The sequence below is a fragment of the Uranotaenia lowii genome, chromosome 1 (genome assembly GCF_029784155.1).
Source record: "Uranotaenia lowii strain MFRU-FL chromosome 1, ASM2978415v1, whole genome shotgun sequence".
Lineage (NCBI taxonomy): Eukaryota > Metazoa > Arthropoda > Insecta > Diptera > Culicidae > Uranotaenia > Uranotaenia lowii.
Genome location: NC_073691.1, coordinates 9,284,073 through 9,302,327, shown reverse-complemented (window position 1 = coordinate 9,302,327; position 18,255 = coordinate 9,284,073). Strand labels below are relative to the sequence as shown.

Here is an 18,255-nt window from a genome sequence, read left to right as displayed (position 1 = left end):
TCGAAATTAATACAAATGGAATATTTGAAAGGTTTTGAACACTGACACCAGTTCAAAATTAATCTTTTAAATACTGATCATATTTTAACTATTCCCCATCGATATCACCATGTTAAAAACCAGTGTGTGTCGCTTTTTCAAGTTATTGGCGAAATAAGATTTTTCATTTTCACTTGAGGTGCACCGCGACCTTTACCTGTTACAAATGTGTTAAGAATCCGTCGCCGATTGTCCGAGGCGTTGGCTGATTTTATTATAACATCTTCAATGCTGGCGACCCGGAGCCAGCGTCTTCCCATGCGGCCAGTCTACTGTTCATATTTCAGTGGCTAGACTAAGCACTTCGCTTCGATAGTCTTCTTTCATGCGTTATATTCTTTCCCTTAACTCCAAAGTTACACAAAACAGTATGTTTTGGAAAACTTGATTTATAATGTTCACAAAGATGTAGAACATTCATAACTTTTGTTATTAGGAACACTTCTAAATAAAATAATTAAAATTTTGATTTTTTCCGAAAAATTATCTTTTTTTTTTGTCATTTTCCATTTTTATTTATCAATATTTTTGTCATGGTACCTCGAGCAGCTCCAAAAAAAAAATATTTGTGACAATCAATTTTCCAATTTTTGTCCGCCTTATATTCCATAGTGCTACGCCGCCACGAGCTCATTAGTCTGCCTCTTCTCCAACTTCAATGTTCTTAAGGATTCCAGTCTAACGCCTCTCTGCAAATCTCATTTTCATCACTTAGCAGCGTGTGCCCATCCATCTCTACTTACCTACGTCAGCGAATCTTAATTTCCAATGTAATCGGCAATGAAGTTCTATTCCCCGTTTGAAATCCAGTTACCATAAAACGGGTAGGATTTTTTGTGTTGATTAACATCGACTAGGTCTTTCCGACCTGCTACCTTGCAGCTTTTGGTGAGGTTGTCAAGTTTGCTCTGCATATTCGATTGTCTTTGAGCGAGCAAAACAATATCGTCATCCTGGTCAAGGTCATTTAGCTGCTCCATGGTCTAAGAACTTCAAAGAAAACTTCGGTTTGGTTTGCAGTCGATCGATCCTGTCAGGATCTCAAGCATCACGATGACAAAAGTAACGGTGACAAAATACATCCTTGATTCAATTCACCATGGCTCGTCGTGAGCATCACATTGACAATAAACGTGACATTCGGATAAAAATAAATCCCGAAGCATCTTTTCAAACAGTTCAACAGATATTTATATTCTAATTACCTAATAATGATCCTATAATTACACGCCAACCACACACTCCCACTCAAACAGTACAGCAATAAAAGTGTTAGCAATACATAGTCTATCCGGTAGTACACGTACGCCAGGTTGGTGAATCCGGCGATCAGTACCACGGCCAGACCGCTGACCAGACACAGGACACTCTTTATTTGGTTCCACTGATGACCGTTGAACTTTCGCTTGATTACCAGATCCTGGTAGGAGCAAGCGATGGCATGCCCCACACCTATCAAAACACACCCGGACACGGTCCAGAAGCTCGATTTGGTCGAGTACACACAAAAGTACCCGAACGCCTTGAAAAGGATACTGAAGATAAGCAACTTGTCCTGCTGCTTTCTGAATTTGATATCACACCAAAGTAGCAGAATGGATCCAATTGCCCAGGCCGACGAAATGATCACCAGCGAGAGCAATAGCATTTGGCGAGGTTTTCCTCGATGCGAGTAATGATGGCTCATGAACTTGGGAAGAATCGTTAGGAATAGGATGAATACGCATAGATCTATGGATTTCAACAATAGGCAACTGTAGAATTTAATTTCCCGAAATGCTTGAGGGAACGACTTCACAAGGTGTCGATTGAAGTGTTGCCTTAGGTTGATTCCGTGGTATAGTTTGTCCATGTGTGTGAGAACCAGACTGAGCCACTTCTCTTTGTCTGGTTCTTTTACGGGTGCTACCGGAATTGTAGCAGCTTCGTATGCCGCCATATTTTCGTCATCTTCTTCGATGATCATTTCAAGAATTTCTACGCCCTCCGAATTATAACATTTGCCATCTCGCGCAAGCAAATCATCGTCGAAATCGTCCTCCAGAGCAATCTGCACCTGCGGTTCCGGTTCATCGCGACAAAAGTTGCTCGGATTTTTCCAGCGCATCATTGGCACTCTCTCGGGTAGATCTCGTACCGTTGGAGTTGGCTCGAAAACATCTACGTTAGAATAGTTTTTCGCCACATCGTTGTAAAAGGATTCATTTCCTTTCTCTGTTATTTTAACAAACGAGTCTTGATCGAGTTTGAGAAAATTCTTCTCGTTTTCTATCAGTATGGTAATTGGTATTAGATTTAACAGAACTCCTCCCAACAAAAGCAGAAGCGCACCATGAAAGTACTCTCTCCAAGGACAGTAAAATGTGGCCAGCAGAAACATCGGGGTAACCGATTGGCCGAATGAGTGCAAAAACTTGATAACGAACATTTCCTTTTTTGCGTTAAAAATCTTCGCTAGCACCTTCCACATCTTAGAAAAAACCAGATGGTAGCCGTAACCTGTAAAAAAGGAAGACAACATTCTTGAAAATATCCTCTGCCCGAATCGAAACGTATATGCAAGATTATATACCTCCAACAAAGCTATACAGCAACAGCACCACCTGATAGGTGCCACCCCGCTCATTGGATGCATCACCCATCAGCGTGACCAAACCGCTGGTTGAGATTCCCACGCACAGGATGCCTACGCCCATCAGCATCGAGCGCGTGTTGTTGAGATTGTGCCGCACGAAGAGCGCCCGGTGGATCAGATTGAAGCCGAACAGCATGGCCGAGGGACACATCAGCTCCAACTCATCCCTGTCGATCAGCAGTATGCTAAAGAAGTACAGTGGTGAGAAGATGACGACCTGGCGAGGAGAGGAGGGTATACTTTTATTTTGAGGAACAACGTATCTTCATGATAAGCAATGATTACGATCCATTCAAAAGAAAAATATATCTTTATGTACTCAAGGGATCAAATATACCCATAACATACATTTTGGAAAACTTCTTCTTAAAAACAATTGTGAGTTTACTATTGCTTTGAAAATGTGGCATTATGAAGTTCATATTATACTCTAACGATTTACATATTGGAAAAAAATATCAAAAAAGATCTTCAAATCACAATTTGATAAATTTTTCAAACAAAGTTCAATAACTCGAAAAATAAAATTTTTGAAATTGGTTGAGATTACAGCATTGTTATTTTGTTGTATTCGGCAGATTTTTCTAGAACATTTGATATTTGTAAGACATTCCGGTTCCGGTTTATATATATATATATATATATATATATATAAATTTTGGATATCTTCTTCTTGGAGAGCTTTCACATCAAATTATTATTGGAATACAAAAAAAATAAGATACTCTGAAATGATTTTTTAAGTACAGACCCCGTTCGTTTTTGGCAACATTCAATTTTGGCGACATTCGATTTTGGCAACATCCATGGGTTTTAAGAAGCGACATTACCGTTTAGTTTTCTCTATAGCAGGACCAATATAATTTAGACAAACACCAAAAATACGTTTTTACGTTCAGAAATGGTGATCGAATACAACAACAAAAACACAAGTTTTATAAATAATTTATAAAGTACTTAAAAATTACAAATAGATGAAAAAATAAAAAATCAAAAACAAATTCAAACAAAAGATTAAAAATGACACTATCAACTTAAAAATAATGAAGAATGACAAAAACAGCAAAAATGGCAAAAAAAAAACAAATATTATAAACAAAACAAAAATAGGGCGAAATCCATCAAAAACATGAGAAAAAACCTAGAAAAAATTTAAAAATGTTCGGAAATTTTCTTAAAATAACGTTAATGATAATAAAAATTTCAGAAAAAAAAACCGTTCGATTTTGGCAACACAAAGTTTCCGGGCATGTTGCCAAAAACGAACGGGGTCTGTAGTTTTGATCTGAAATTGTTTTTTAATAATTGTTTTATCGGATATAAAAAAAACTCGTTTTTATTGCCTTATCTCCCCTGTGAGAAGGGTTCACGAACGAAATAACGTCACATTTAACATATGGCTCCATTTGCTTGATAAGTTTCCGAGCTATACATACTTTCCTTCCTACCGTTTCTTCTCTAGAAGAAGGAGAGCTGTTGAATCTTAAAAAAAACTCTCATGTAAAATATGGTTTCTATTTTTTGAAAAAAATTAAAAACTATGCAATAAAACTTTCCCCCTTTCCCGGCTTTGTACTGTATGGAAACATTTGTCATAATCGAATACTTTTTCTTTCAAATTTGTTTCCAATTATTGGATAAGTTCTACAAGAAATTGTGCGGAACTCCTTTTCCCCTCTCTTATCCCTCAGTGGAAGGTGAAACGGTTTTTTTTTAATTACCCTAGAATCATTTCTCGTACCCTTGTACTCTTCCCTATAAAACTAGGTTAAATTTATTTGATGAGCTCTTCAATTCATCAAAACAAACGTATGACACCTCCCTTTTCTTTCCTATCCCGTGAGGGGAACCATCTGCTAGATTAGCACTCGAATTGTTAAAAAAAATTGTATGGGAGCTCCCCTTCCTCCTTCGTATCGAATCAGTGAAAGAAGGAAGAAACCTTAAACAATCATAGAAAAAAAATCTACTCTCCATTAAATTGTATGGAGATCCACTTTGCCCTTTGTATCTCCCCAATCGAAGAGGGTGGAGTCCCAAATAATCATAGAAACATTTGGGTCTCGTCCCCAAATAACATGCCATGTCAAGTTTGGTTCCATTTGTTTGAATAGTTCCTCGAATTTTGCTGAAAATTGTATGGAAGGCCCCCCTTTTTTTATTTCCACAGTGGATGGAGGGTGGAATCTCAAACCATCTTCAAAATATTTTTCTACCTATATACCCTCGCTAGCTAAATTTTGCTTCGTTTGCTTGATTAGTTCTCGAATTGTACGACTACTGCCGCACTAGAGGCTCTGTTTTCTATAAAACCCCTACACTTGATCCTAAAACAGGAAGCATCAGGTATCAGAATGGGGGTAGGCTTAATAGCGGCACGTTATCCAAAATCCAAACATACGGGAAAATTGTGCCTAACTAAAACAGGAAGCATTCTCATGTGCTTTTCGTCTACAGGCAGTCAGAAAATATCGAAATATCATCGAGTAATACAAATGTGTGGCCTGAATTAGTTAGATTAAAAGAATTTAATTTAGCGCCAACCGATTTAACCCTCTCCAGCAGAGTTACCTACATGGGCTTCAAAGTCAACTTTCATTCTCCTCATGAATGGTTATCAGGTTAAGCAGAGGACCAAATGTCCTTTTATATTGTACTCTATACTCTCAATTCGTTATTAAACGACCAAGTAGAATTTATTGTCACGAGTTGAACACAGAACATGATCAACCACTTTTTGAGCTGAGCTATACATTTGTATATGCTAAGGAGTGTATTCGGAAAAAAATGCAACACTTTGTTTTCTGAATAACTTTTAAATACATGGATAGAAATATATAAAATTTTCAGTGGAGCTACCTATTACAGTGTCGGACAATAGAATAGGACCGCTCTAATGCAAAATATTCAAATCACCTTTAAACTGCCAATTCAAATTCAATAACATGCGGCACCTAGCGGCAAGCACTTTTTGTAGTATGCCAACTTTGTATACTGCACGTTTGTTGCAATCAAAGCAACCCGTTTGTTTTACTCGACCAGAAAGCTGTCAGAGGGTGAAAAAAAGTCGCGTCATAAAATAAGACCAGCTCATCGGTTCGGCTTTCGGCATTTTCAGCGCTCTAGATTTGAAGAAAAGGTGTTGTTTTCCGTGTTGTTTGCCCATTTTCGTGTCCTGGTAAGTATTTCCCATAAAATTAATCATGTAAATCATGAAAACAAACAAAAAATAAAGATTTCCTTCCTCCTACTCTGTTTTCAGCAAAAAAGCGATGGGTCGGGCACAGCACTGCACGGAGGTCCAGCGAGCGATCATCCGGAATCTGTACAAGGCTGGCAAAAGCCAACGCGAGATTGCCGACTACTTAGGAAGGTCGAAAACTTTCGTTTTCAACGCGCTTCACAGCACCGGCAAACGAGAACTGACCGGCCGCCCCCGCAAAACGACGCCGAAGGACGATTCGGCAATCAAGCGGGCCTCGCAAAAGGACCCTTTCAAAGCGTCCAAGCAGATCAGAGACGAGCTGAACTTATCTGTGAGTTCCCGGACGGTTCAGCGACGGTTGGCGGAGAAAGGACTAGGAGGAAAAAGTCCCCGGAAGGTGCCGATGCTGACGCCGAAGCACTTGAAGGCGCGGCTGAAGTATGCGAAGGACCACTTCGATTGAGTCGGTCCGGAAAAGGAGAAACTATGGAGAAATGTGCTGTGGTCGGATGAGACCAAAGTGAACCTCATCGGCTCGGTAGGAAAGAGTTGGGTCCATCGCCCCCTGGTCTGTGCGTATATGCCCCAGTATACAAATAAAACATTCAAAAATGAAGGAGGTAGCATCATGGTGTGGGGGTACGTGCTTTTCTTGGTACGGGGTGGGTCCCTTGTACTGGATCGACCGAATTATGGACCAGCATCTCTACGCCTAGATACTTCGGGAAGTAATGCTTCCACAAGCCGAGTGGGAGATGCCCATAAAGTGGCAGTTCCAGCAGGACAACGACCCCAAACATGCCGCTAAAACGGTTAAAAAGTGGTTCCAGGATAATAAGGTAGACGTTATGAAGTGGCCAGCACAGTCCCCTGATATCAATCCCATAGAGAACCTATGGGAAATAGTCAAACGTAAAGTGAACACCGAAAAATCAAAAAACAAGCAGCAGCTGTGGCAGAGAATCCAGGTGGTGTGGTACGTTATCCCAGTGAGAACGTGCCAAAAGCTGGTGGAGTCGATGCCGAACCGGGTGCGAGAAGTGATGCGTAATGTAATAAGTGTTATACCACCAAGTACTAACCCTGCAAATTGATTACGGTATGAATTTCCTTTTTTTTTAATTTTTTTAACCATGAATTCTAAAGCGGTCCTATTTTATGTCGCGTTATTTTAGTCAGTAAGTATGCTGGAATTTACAATTTGTAAATGGTTTGATGCACTTAAATGGAATTTTTTTCTCAAAGTTTTGTCACTTTCTGTTTTGGATTGAGCTCTGGTCCTATTCTACTGTCCGACTCTGTATGTAATGTTTACAAGTACAAAATTTGGTTATAATCTGTCAAGTGGTTTTTTGGATAGCGTCAAATGAAGAAGCTTATTGCCCAATTTTGTTGGGCTCAATGACATTAATTTCTAATCGAAAGTGAAAAATTTAATTTTAAAGAGACTGATAGGGTGACCAATTTGAGTACTAAATCATAGAATTCCAACATATTGAGGACCTAATATATTATATAAAAAGTATTATAAGAAATGACAAACGACTCTTTGATTGGCTCAAGAATATAAAATCTGCATATTTGGTCCATTCTATGTCGAAATAAGGCACGTCATACTCCAGAAATCTCTCATTCTGTGTTTTTCGCGGTTCTAAATGTGATAAAAATCGCTTGAAAAATAAAATTTTCTAATTTTTCATTGATTTTGATGTTTCTACTAAATAAATCATTTATCAACCCAGTTACATATATGAATATTAGCTTTTTATTCAGTAAACAGAATAACTGTTTTCAAGAAAAAAAAGTCACTGATTTTGTTTCCTTAAATTTCTATTTATGGCTTAAGATATTGGAAACCAAAAACTTCTATGACTTAAAAAGGAAATTTTCAATCAACTAAAATATAGCTAACATAGTGAAATTTCATTAGTTAACTATCTTTGTTCAAAAACGGTATCTTGGTGTCTTTCGGCTCAGTTTTCAGACACCAAGAAAACAATTTTAAAGTGCACGTAGACGGTTCCAAAATGGTATAGTTTATGAAAATCGGTTTAGTAGTGTTGAAGGTACATCTAAAATAGTAATCTGGTTCTGTGTATGAAGGAAGGTTAACCACAGGTGTACTACAGTAAAAATAAGAGTATAATTTCATGACAAGGATTGCAAAGTAATCATAAGTATTCCTTATATCGAGATCATTTTTGCAGTCGTTTTTTGAAACGTTTTCAAAGCATAATGATGCCAAATTTTGATATTATCGAAAATTAAATGACGCGTTATACCCACTGTGCTCTTAAAGCTGTTGTAAAACAAGATATAGTTAAGGTCTCAGTTTTTTGCTCTCATTTTTGCTGTGTACCACCTTCTGTCAAACAAAATTAGAGCAAATTTGGGTCCCATGCCGTGATAGCAATATTTTCTATCACTTTGCCAGGGAAGTCTGCTCGGGTATCCAGTAGATTTCAGATAAAGAAAAGTGGTCACCTCGAGCAATCGGAGAACCACTATCTTCGAACTGATCAGTAAGACCTTTCCACCAAGTTCCTTCTTGTATGGTACCATTCCAGACAGCGCCTTGTAAACACTCAGCTTCAAAGGTTGAAAGTGCTTCTGTCGTAGGCTCCATGAGATTGGACCACCTTGCATAGTGAATATGTATATTCACTGGTCGATTTCCTGTCATATTGATCAGTCGATTATCCACGCATAAAATTTCCGGTCATATACATTGGGCCGAAAACATTAAACTATATATCAGCTTACTGATACTTTGATTCGATCATCTTCTTCATCTCATCGTCAGTCTTTGGTGCCATCGCCAGTCTTTCTCTGATGGGCATTTTTAAACCGGATTGCAGCTTGCCATATTGAATCTATTCAGTCTCGTTTCTGTGTAACTCATTTGATCCAAAATTATCGCATCCTCGGTGTATTCGACTGTACCCAGGTCGACTGTACTTGGAATAAGCAATTCAAAGTATTCCAGGCTGTAACCTTTTATAATAAAATGTGTTCCTTTTAGCAAAATTAGGACGCCAAACGGCCAGTTTGCCTGCCTACTGTAGCTTCTCAAGTTACAGCTGTTCGATAACCTAGCTTTTGGCGATGAACAACCTTGAACATGTTAAAATTAGTCAATTATTATCGTTTTAACATCGAATCGAATCTTGTTTTTTTTTATAAAAATATTGTAAGTGCTTTTACGCAAAAAATGAGCAGAGTTACGTTTATATGGCAAAACGGTAGAAAAAACCTCCAAAGTTTTTAACATTGATTCCCTTATGAAAATCATCGGTAACACCGGAAAATCTTTGAATTATAGGTTATTACCTCATAAGCATCGAGACATTCATTGCATAATCTGGTTGTGTTAAATTAGACTGTTTTGTGCTTACTTTTAACCCTCATCCGCATTAGAGTGTCATTTTGACACTATTGCAAGTTTGAATGCTTGTAACTTTTTTCAGAAGCTTCAAAAAAGAAAAATTTCTTCGGGGACCCTAAATGAATTCAAAAGTTCTTTAATACTGCATCTTTACTTTATTTATGGACGAACCCCGGAAGCCTGGACAAAAAAACTCCCTTTTCCGACTTAGAGTGTCATTTTGACACTCCAAAAGTAAAATCTATTTAATTCGTTTGAATAATTATGAACTTCATATAAAACTTATATCAATAGAAACCTTGTAATGTCAGTAAAATATGTTTAGAACATTATATATAGCTAAAGCTTATAGTTTTCCCGTTATTCAGCACGAAAGAAAAAAAATCCGAAAAAACATGCCTTTGGAAAATTGATGTAGTTCATATAATACATGTCCAAAAAAATATTTGACTGATGCATATGAAAGCTGAAGTTAATGCCTACATCATGAAGACAAGAAATATTTTTTAAATTTTTTTTTAATGAAATGGTCACAAAAAGTTCAAAAAAGTGGTCTAAAAAACCTACTTTTCATTCGATTGCTAGTAAATACTGTTTGAGCGATGGTAGAGTTTTGAAAAAAATATGACTACAAAATCTATTAAAATTCCAACATTTTGCTGTCTTTAGATTTTTTATGCAACAAAAATTGAATTTACTGGAATTTTTCAAAGTTCACTACTTTGCGCGATTTTTTTACAAATTGAAATTTCATCTGTTTTTGTGGTCCACTGTCAGGTTGTACCCGGATTTTCAGTGCTTTTGCTTTGTTTGGACCAATCAAGAGTATATTCATTGGAAAGCACATTTAATCTACATTCTAGTGAGGTGCTACAATTCACGCTGTGAGATTTCACAAAAATATGAAAATTATAAACGTAAAATCATTCCTGAATTTCTAGAACTACATGCAGCGGTCCAGCAAAACGTGTTTGTTTGCTCTCCGAGTAGGTACGGTGGGTGGTTATTCGGGCAGAGAGCGAAGCCGAGAGACGAAATAACGATGCGTGTCGTGCATTTCTTGGGCTGTCGGCTTCGCTCTCTGCCCGAATAACCACCCACCGTACCTACTCGGAGAGCAAACAAACACGTTTTGCTGGACCGCTGCATGTAGTTCTAGAAATTCAGGAATGATTTTACGTTTATAATTTTCATATTTTTGGGAAATCTCACAGCGTGAATTGTAGCACCTCACTAGAATGTAGATTAAATGTGCTTTCCAATGAATATACTCTTGATTGGTCCAAACAAAGCAAAAGCACTGAAAATCCGGGTACAACCTGACAGTGGACCACAAAAACAGATGAAATTTCAATTTGTAAAAAAATCGCGCAAAGAAGTGAACTTTGAAAAATTCCAGTAAATTCAATTTTTGTTGCATAAAAAATCTAAAGACAGCAAAATGTTGGAATTTTAATAGATTTTGTAGTCATATTTTTTTCAAAACTCTACCACCGCTCAAACAGTATTTACTAGCAATCGAATGAAAAGTAGGTTTTTTAGACCACTTTTTTGAACTTTTTGTGACCGTTTCATTAAAAAAAAATTTAAAAAATATTTCTTGTCTTCATGATGTAGGCATTAACTTCAGCTTTCATATGCATAAGTCAAATATTTTTTTGGACATGTATTATATGAACTACAGCAATTTTCCAAAGGCATGTTTTTTCGGATTTTTTTTCTTTCGTGCTGAATAACGGGAAAACTATAAGCTTTAGCTATATATAATGTTCTAAACATATTTTACTGACATTACAAGGTTTCTAGTGATATAAGTTTTATTGTAATCGGTTATATATAAAAAGAGTTATGACGATTTTAGCTTGGAGTGTCAAATTGACACTCCTAGTGCTGATTAGGGTAATGAAATCTAATGCGGATGAGGGTTAAAGTGTAATCGAATATTCACTTGACTCATCATCGCATCAAGTCTATTAAAAGTCACTACAATTAAAAAAAATCCTACAATTTTGAAGGTGTATTGGCATATCTCCACGGTTACCATTGTTTTCTTTAAAAAAAAAAAATAGATTATTCATCGACCGATATTTTCGTTAATGTTTACTTTTCCCAACCAAACCTTCACCGACTGCTGCAGTAGTGTAATTGACCGTCACCTCAAATCGGGTGAGACACTTCCCTTATCTCATCGCGCATTAACCGGTTGGTCGATTCATTTATCACAATAGGGCATCAAATTGTCCTCGAATTTTTATGAAGCACACGTTATCTCTCATTTGGCATGGGTTGGTTCTGTCTTCCACGACACGTTTAATAAGGCCGACCGTTTTTTTTGCCTCCCGTTTATTTTGCTCCCACAAATATGTTTGGCACACGATGTTTTTTTTTTTTCAGGCGGACGCGTATACGCGCATTATTCGAATTAGAGATGTCAATTATCACAATCAAGCAAAACCCAACGATGCTTACATTCATGATAAAGATGTAAATCAACAGCTTCCACTTGGGCAGAATCAAGACAATCAAATCCAGCACCCGGGGCTCAACCATTTCATTGATAAATGCTTCCATTTCGCGCCAACCAACAACCCAATCAGGAGAGGAAGTTTTTCCGGGAGTTGCTAAGCTTGGTGATCTGCCGATGCCTAGTGCTTAGCCGTTTCTTGAGACTTTCGAGGTACTCATTACGTAACGGCTACGTGCCAGTTTTGTAATTTCTGTTACCGCAATCTCACGTGGTTGGGAAGTTTTATCATCACCAACCAATATTTAAGTGAAAATCCCGTCTTAATGATTTCGCGCAGCAGAAATAAATTTTCCGGTAGACTTTTAGCGAAATCTACCCGAGCCGTAGATAAACCGTTCGAGTTCGACTAACACTGGCGACGTTTTTCGGTTCGTACCGAGCCATTGTCTCCAAGCATATGAAGTGTGCTCCGTTTAACAACTACCGCACCATTACCATTGCTTTGCGGGAAAAACATTTCCGAATCTACAGGTGTAACCATTACCAGGGCTTTGTCGACCATGCTACCATAATATGGGTGTAGCAAACAACAATCGTTATCTGTTTATCTGTGGCACTAAATTGTATCTCTTATCAGCTTCGCGCCGAGGAGCTGATTGATGATGGATGATCGAGGAAGCGAGACGAGACGTTTGCGGACAGTAACAACAGGTAAACAACACCTTCGCTCGGCTCAGAACCTCTTTGTTGTTTAGTGGAACGTTCAGAAGTTCGTTTGAAGTCCGCTTTCACGCAGTGAAAGATCGGCTTACTAGTCTAGTCGATCCGGTTTCTCCAGCGGTAGAACCGATTTTAAGCTGCTAAACAAAAAAACCTTTTCTAAGATGTAAATTTAGCATAGCAGACCATAGCATAGCACGGGGTGGTTAGTACTGGCTCATACACGCAGTACATCTAATGATTAAGCCCAACACGAGATGCCAAAACTGCCAAGTATCTGAATTCAGTACTCATTTCAAGTGTGTTTATTGAGAGCTAGTGTGGTATCAATGTTGGGATGTTGGGATGGTATCTTTCCAGGTGCATGAAACACATACGAACCTACGTCTTTTCTGCTACAAATTCATTCTTCCGTTTTCAACTATCAAATTTTTCCGAAATTTTTTTCATCAGCTTGAGAAAAAAACACGTCATGTGACAACGGCCAGAAAACATTTGTCTAGGTATATTTCTCAGTACCTTTGTTAAACGTTTCATATGCATGATAGAATGAGTGTAGAAAACTCGCAAAAACACCATTTACCCACCAAGGTGGAGGCATGTATGTATAATACATATTTTAAACATTTGGCTAAAGCGATAAAAACTACACGTATTGGACAATATTCGACACCTTATTCGTACATACTGAATAAAGCAAGAGAGCTCAAGTTTTCGCTCTCAACGCATGCAAACCGTTGCCTTGCCTGCGACAATATTTACTGCTTCTCTCATTGCACAATATTTTCAAATGCACCATCTGATTTTTAACCAGTCTGGTTGTAATGCTGGTAGCAGAGAGAACAATAAAGCTGCTTTCTCACCTGAAGCCCGCGCGGGCGAACAAATTGAGCGAAATCGTCTTAAGAATGTGTAAACACGCGGATTTCTTATATCCGATTCAAACCGACTTCAAGTAACGATTGTTACGATTATTTACTCATTTGGTAGAAATTGCGATTTGCAGTAACGTTGTTAAGGACATAGCTATCGTTTCTAATGCGGTTTTATGTTTTCTGGGTAGATATGAAGTAAAGTATTATTTAATTCTTACGGGTGGCAACTCAAATTTTGGAATTTCTCTTTCAAGCTGCGAAAAAAGTCATGTTTACTTGAAAAAGATTTGATTGGAATTGGCATTAAAGGTACATTGTTCATTGTTAATAAAAATTAGTGAACAGTTGAAAACGGTCCATAATTGACTGTTCGGCTAAACTTCCAGCAGAAGCGTTGTACGGCCTTCATGTCAAATTTGTGAATTCATCTCTTGATTCTTCCAATCAATTGTCGAAGTTCTTGACTTTCCAATTATTTTTGTACACCAATGAGCTCAAAGTTCAGAAACGGCTGTGTAGAAACGGCTTCAAAATTTTCTTCAGACATTCATTCTGGTACCCATATTGATTAGCCAAATCAGACGGCTTGAACCATGGCTTTTAAATACCTCTCTCGGAAATGGCGATGTACAGCATCACTTTCTGTTCAAACTTAAGTTTGAACTTGTATTTAATGTTCGGTGTAGTAGAACTATTCTTAGAATAGCATCGATGGTTTCCGGAGATGTGCGTCTTCGAAAAAGGGAAGTAAATTTCGCCGTCCAAAACAAAACATTTTCTGAAATTTCGTATAATCCAGCGGCATTGGATTTCAGAGACGAAATCTGATCCTCAGTGTATTCTGGGGCTCCTGTCTTCTTTCGGCACTTAATTCCAATTTTTTTCAATGTCTTGCCAATGTACTGATGAGAACGATTGAACTTTTTGGCGGCATTCTCTTTGGATCAATGAATCGACCATTTTATAATGTGATCTGCAACTTTTCATGGATAATTTAGGTCTGCCACGTGCTACACTCCTTCCAATAAGTTATTCGAGGGTAACTTCTGTTCAATTATCTTATTTCAACTTTAGGAGACATTTAACCCTTTCCTTCCCACGAGGTTTTTCACGTTTTAAAAATAGTAATATTGATTAACAACTTAAGTTCTAGAACGAAAGATGCATTATTTTAGTCTACTTTTATGATCCAGTTGATAAATTTGAGTTTTGAGGTGGATCATATATGCTCCATTGGGAAGATAACAACACAGAGGGTGCAAATGAAGAATAAGAAATAGCGGCCAAAATACGAGAATTTCATCACCTTTTTGATCACAAACTAAAACGATCCTATTTTGTGAAATATTTCTTGGGTATGACCAGCTCTCAAAAGTCAATCTATTGAAATTTTTGAAATTTTCAGTTTTGCTTTGAACAATGGCCGCCATGACACTTTTCACCAGAGAAACAAAACATGCCGTTTTTCGAAAAAAAATCACGAGCTTTTGCAAATACTTTGAGACATGTGGTCATTTCAGTAGATGAAATACCTATCCTGAAGAGAAAAAATTTTTGACGGAATGATTTTCATGAGTATTGATAAAAAACTTAGCAAGATGAAAAGTACCTTATGTTCCCAGTGTATCACCTGTGATCCACTTTACTTATTCGAAAATTTATATGTTTTAGTAGAAATCCAAGCAAACCATCATTTGATTTTGCTTACACAAGCAATTTTCTGCACGTCAGTATTTTTATTTGAGAATAATTATGAAAACATGTGAAGTTATTGAACATCAAATGACGACTTGATTTAAATTTCAAAAAAATCCAACTTTTGCGCAGCTTTTGATCTGCCGAGCAAAAACTAGTGAATCGATTTTCTTCAAATTTTGTGCAATGATTCATCATTCATATTTGCACATTCGATGAGTGTTGATCCAAAGCGCCCTGATCAAATGCGAGCTATGCGAAGTTGTGGATCACCTGTGCTACCATGGGAAGGAAAGGGTTAAGTAGGCGGGTCGAGAATCCTCCAAAAACCTAATATTCTCAGGAAAAATAGAGAATTACACAAAAAGCAGTAGAGGAGGAACATACGACGTACGCTATAGTTACCAGATCAAGCACTTAAAAAAGAGTACCTATATAACATTTACATAATTTCTTAAAGGTGTTCACAAGATTAAAATATAAAAAAAATCAGTGGGTATTTAAAACCGTTTATTATTAAGCAAAGAACATTTTCGTTCTGAAATTTTTGTTTGAGAGCTTTGGTTTTTCTTCTGAGAAATAATGCAAAAACTCAAAAAACAGTAATATGAAGCCCTCAGATCCATCTTAAAATCGTGTATTTTCGAAATAAGCTTTTTTGCACTTGCCTCTTTGGCTCCGTGTTTGAAATCATTGTGTATACATATTTCTGGTGGATCATAATAAAATACCAATTACACAAACTTCATTAACAAGTTTTAAATCTATCATTTATTTACGTATAGGTACTTAGTATAAGTGTATTCCACATTCCTCTATGATGATCAATTAAAATACGAATAGGTTTCCAGTTCACTGTATTAGATATTGCATCATACAATTAATTGACTACCTTCTGAATGTAAATTAAAATTTCAAAGACCAAAATTTGAATGTATGTCTTAAAATACCGAGAGTCGAAGTAATTAGCGATTGAATATTCATGCACGAATAATGAGAACGGTAAAATCCCAACTTCAATTCTGTCGGGGAAGGCCAATGTTTAATACTTCGATTCCTCAATCTTCGGTTTCGCGCGCTTAGGTGAAGGTTAGTTGATGATTATTGTGAATAATTGTAATAAGTTGATATTGGGCCGTTAACAGTGACTTCCTCGAGGCAAGAACCGGTGTTTAAAATTACCGCTTTGAAACACGTTTCCAGATTAATCGTTTCCACTTTCATCGCTGGCATTAGCTCTCTTATCGCCATCCTGGTCAAAGTCAGCGGCCTTTGGATGAATCAGTCTGAGGTGTCTTTGCAGCTGGGTTGTGCCTTCGAAGCGTTTAGCGCATATCTTGCAGCCGTACCGGTCAGTATGAATGAACCTGTGTCGCTGAAGCACTGTAGTCGCAATAAATGTTTTCACACATTCGGTACAGCGTAAGCGAGGGTATTCGGCGCCGACATGTTCGGTCTGGATGTGAACTTTCAGCTCCGCCAAAGTCAGATGTCCCAGGTTACAGATCAAACATTGGAACTTATTTGGTCGCTTGTTTCTGTGTCGAAATTTGATGTGACTCATAAGATGCCCTTTGTGTTTGTAGCTTGCGTTGCATTTATCACAGGAGAATGGTTTCTTATCACCGTGAATTTCGCTAGAGTGTTGTCCGAAGTCGGCTTCTGAGCAGAGGTGCAAATGAACGTTCAGCGCAAACGTCGTCGAGAAAAAGTCGCAAGCTGATTATTTCTTGAAAAGGTTAAGATCAGCTACGACGCCTAACTTGTGGTTGGAAAAAATGAACGCATCGCAACGACGCTGTGGCACGATTGGTTCAAATGACTGCATCTCTTAAGTTCATTCCGATGCTTTGCGAACAGTTCGCCTACTGATTTTAAGGCGACGTCAACCGAAGGATCCGTTCGTTTGAATTCATCGGGGATAAGTTCAAACAACCTTATCGAGATAGGGTCGTTTGAACGTTCAATTGAATGTTCACTTTTGAACGTTCAATTGAATGTTCGTCTGATGCGTTCGGCAGCCTAAGGCAAGACGCCGAGCCGTGTTTGGATGGGATGGATTATTGATATGGTGCATTGCTTGCGTGTGATGTTCGGTCGTCGCTCGACGATAGAGGGTGTCGGGTGTCTTGTAGCGCGCGGACGACTTGGTAAAGAGAATGAGGCGCAGCTACAGTTTCATTTAACGGTGCAATTTTACTGAATAAAATGCAAACCGCCCAACTACGGTTGGGCTTGTAAGGCTTGTAAGAGATTTTTTATTCTTTTTCATTCCATGTTAGGTTCAGAACTGAAGCAAACCGTCAAGACCCGCGAAATTTAATTCAAATTTTCAGATATCAGATTCAGATTTCAGATTTTAGATTTAGATTCCAGATTCAGATTTCAGATTCAGATTTCAGATTCAGATTTCAGATTCAGATTTCAGATTCAGATTTCAGATTCAGATTTCAGATTCAGATTTCAGATTCAGATTTTAGATTCAGATTTCAGATTCAGATTTCAGATTTTAGATTTAGATTCCAGATTCAGATTTCAGATTCAGATTTCAGATTCAGATTTCAGATTCAGATTTCAGATTCAGATTTCAGATTCAGATTTCAGATTCAGATTTCAGATTCAGATTTCAGATTCAGATTTTAGATTCAGATTTCAGATTCAGATTTCAGATTTTAGATTTAGATTCCAGATTCAGATTTCAGATTCAGATTTCAGATTCAGATTTCAGATTCAGATTTCAGATTCAGATTTCAGATTCAGATTTCAGATTCAGATTTCAGATTCAGATTTCAGATTCAGATTTCAGATTCAGATTTCAGATTCAGATTTCAGATTCAGATTTCAGATTCAGATTTCAGATTCAGATTTCAGATTCAGATTTCAGATTCAGATTTCAGATTCAGATTTCAGATTCAGATTTCAGATTCAGATTTCAGATTCAGATTTCAGATTCAGATTTCAGATTCAGATTTCAGATTCAGATTTCAGATTCAGATTTCAGATTCAGATTTCAGATTCAGATTTCAGATTCAGATTTCAGATTCAGATTTCAGATTCAAATTTCAGATTCAGATTTCAGATTCAGATTTCAGATTCAGATTTCAGATTCAGATTTCAGGTTCAGATTTCAGATTCAGATTTCAGATTCAGATTTCAGATTCAGATTTCAGATTCAGATTTCAGATTCAGATTTCAGATTCAGATTTCAGATTCAGATTTCAGATTGGAAATGGA

At 37.5% G+C, this 18,255-nt stretch overlaps 1 protein-coding gene across 1 annotated transcript; it reads right to left on the bottom strand.

Annotated features, from left to right (window-relative positions):
- Positions 1-1,224: 1,224 nt before the first annotated feature.
- On the bottom strand, positions 1,225-12,217 carry LOC129751121 (uncharacterized). The gene is made up of 3 exons (XM_055746431.1): positions 11,734-12,217; positions 2,612-2,891; positions 1,225-2,538 (listed from the first exon to the last, which is right to left on the bottom strand). The coding sequence occupies exons 1-3, from the start codon at positions 11,833-11,835 to the stop codon at positions 1,241-1,243; spliced, it is 1,680 nt and encodes a 559-aa protein (XP_055602406.1). The 5' UTR covers positions 11,836-12,217; the 3' UTR covers positions 1,225-1,240.
- Between the last annotated feature and the right edge of the window lie 6,038 nt (positions 12,218-18,255).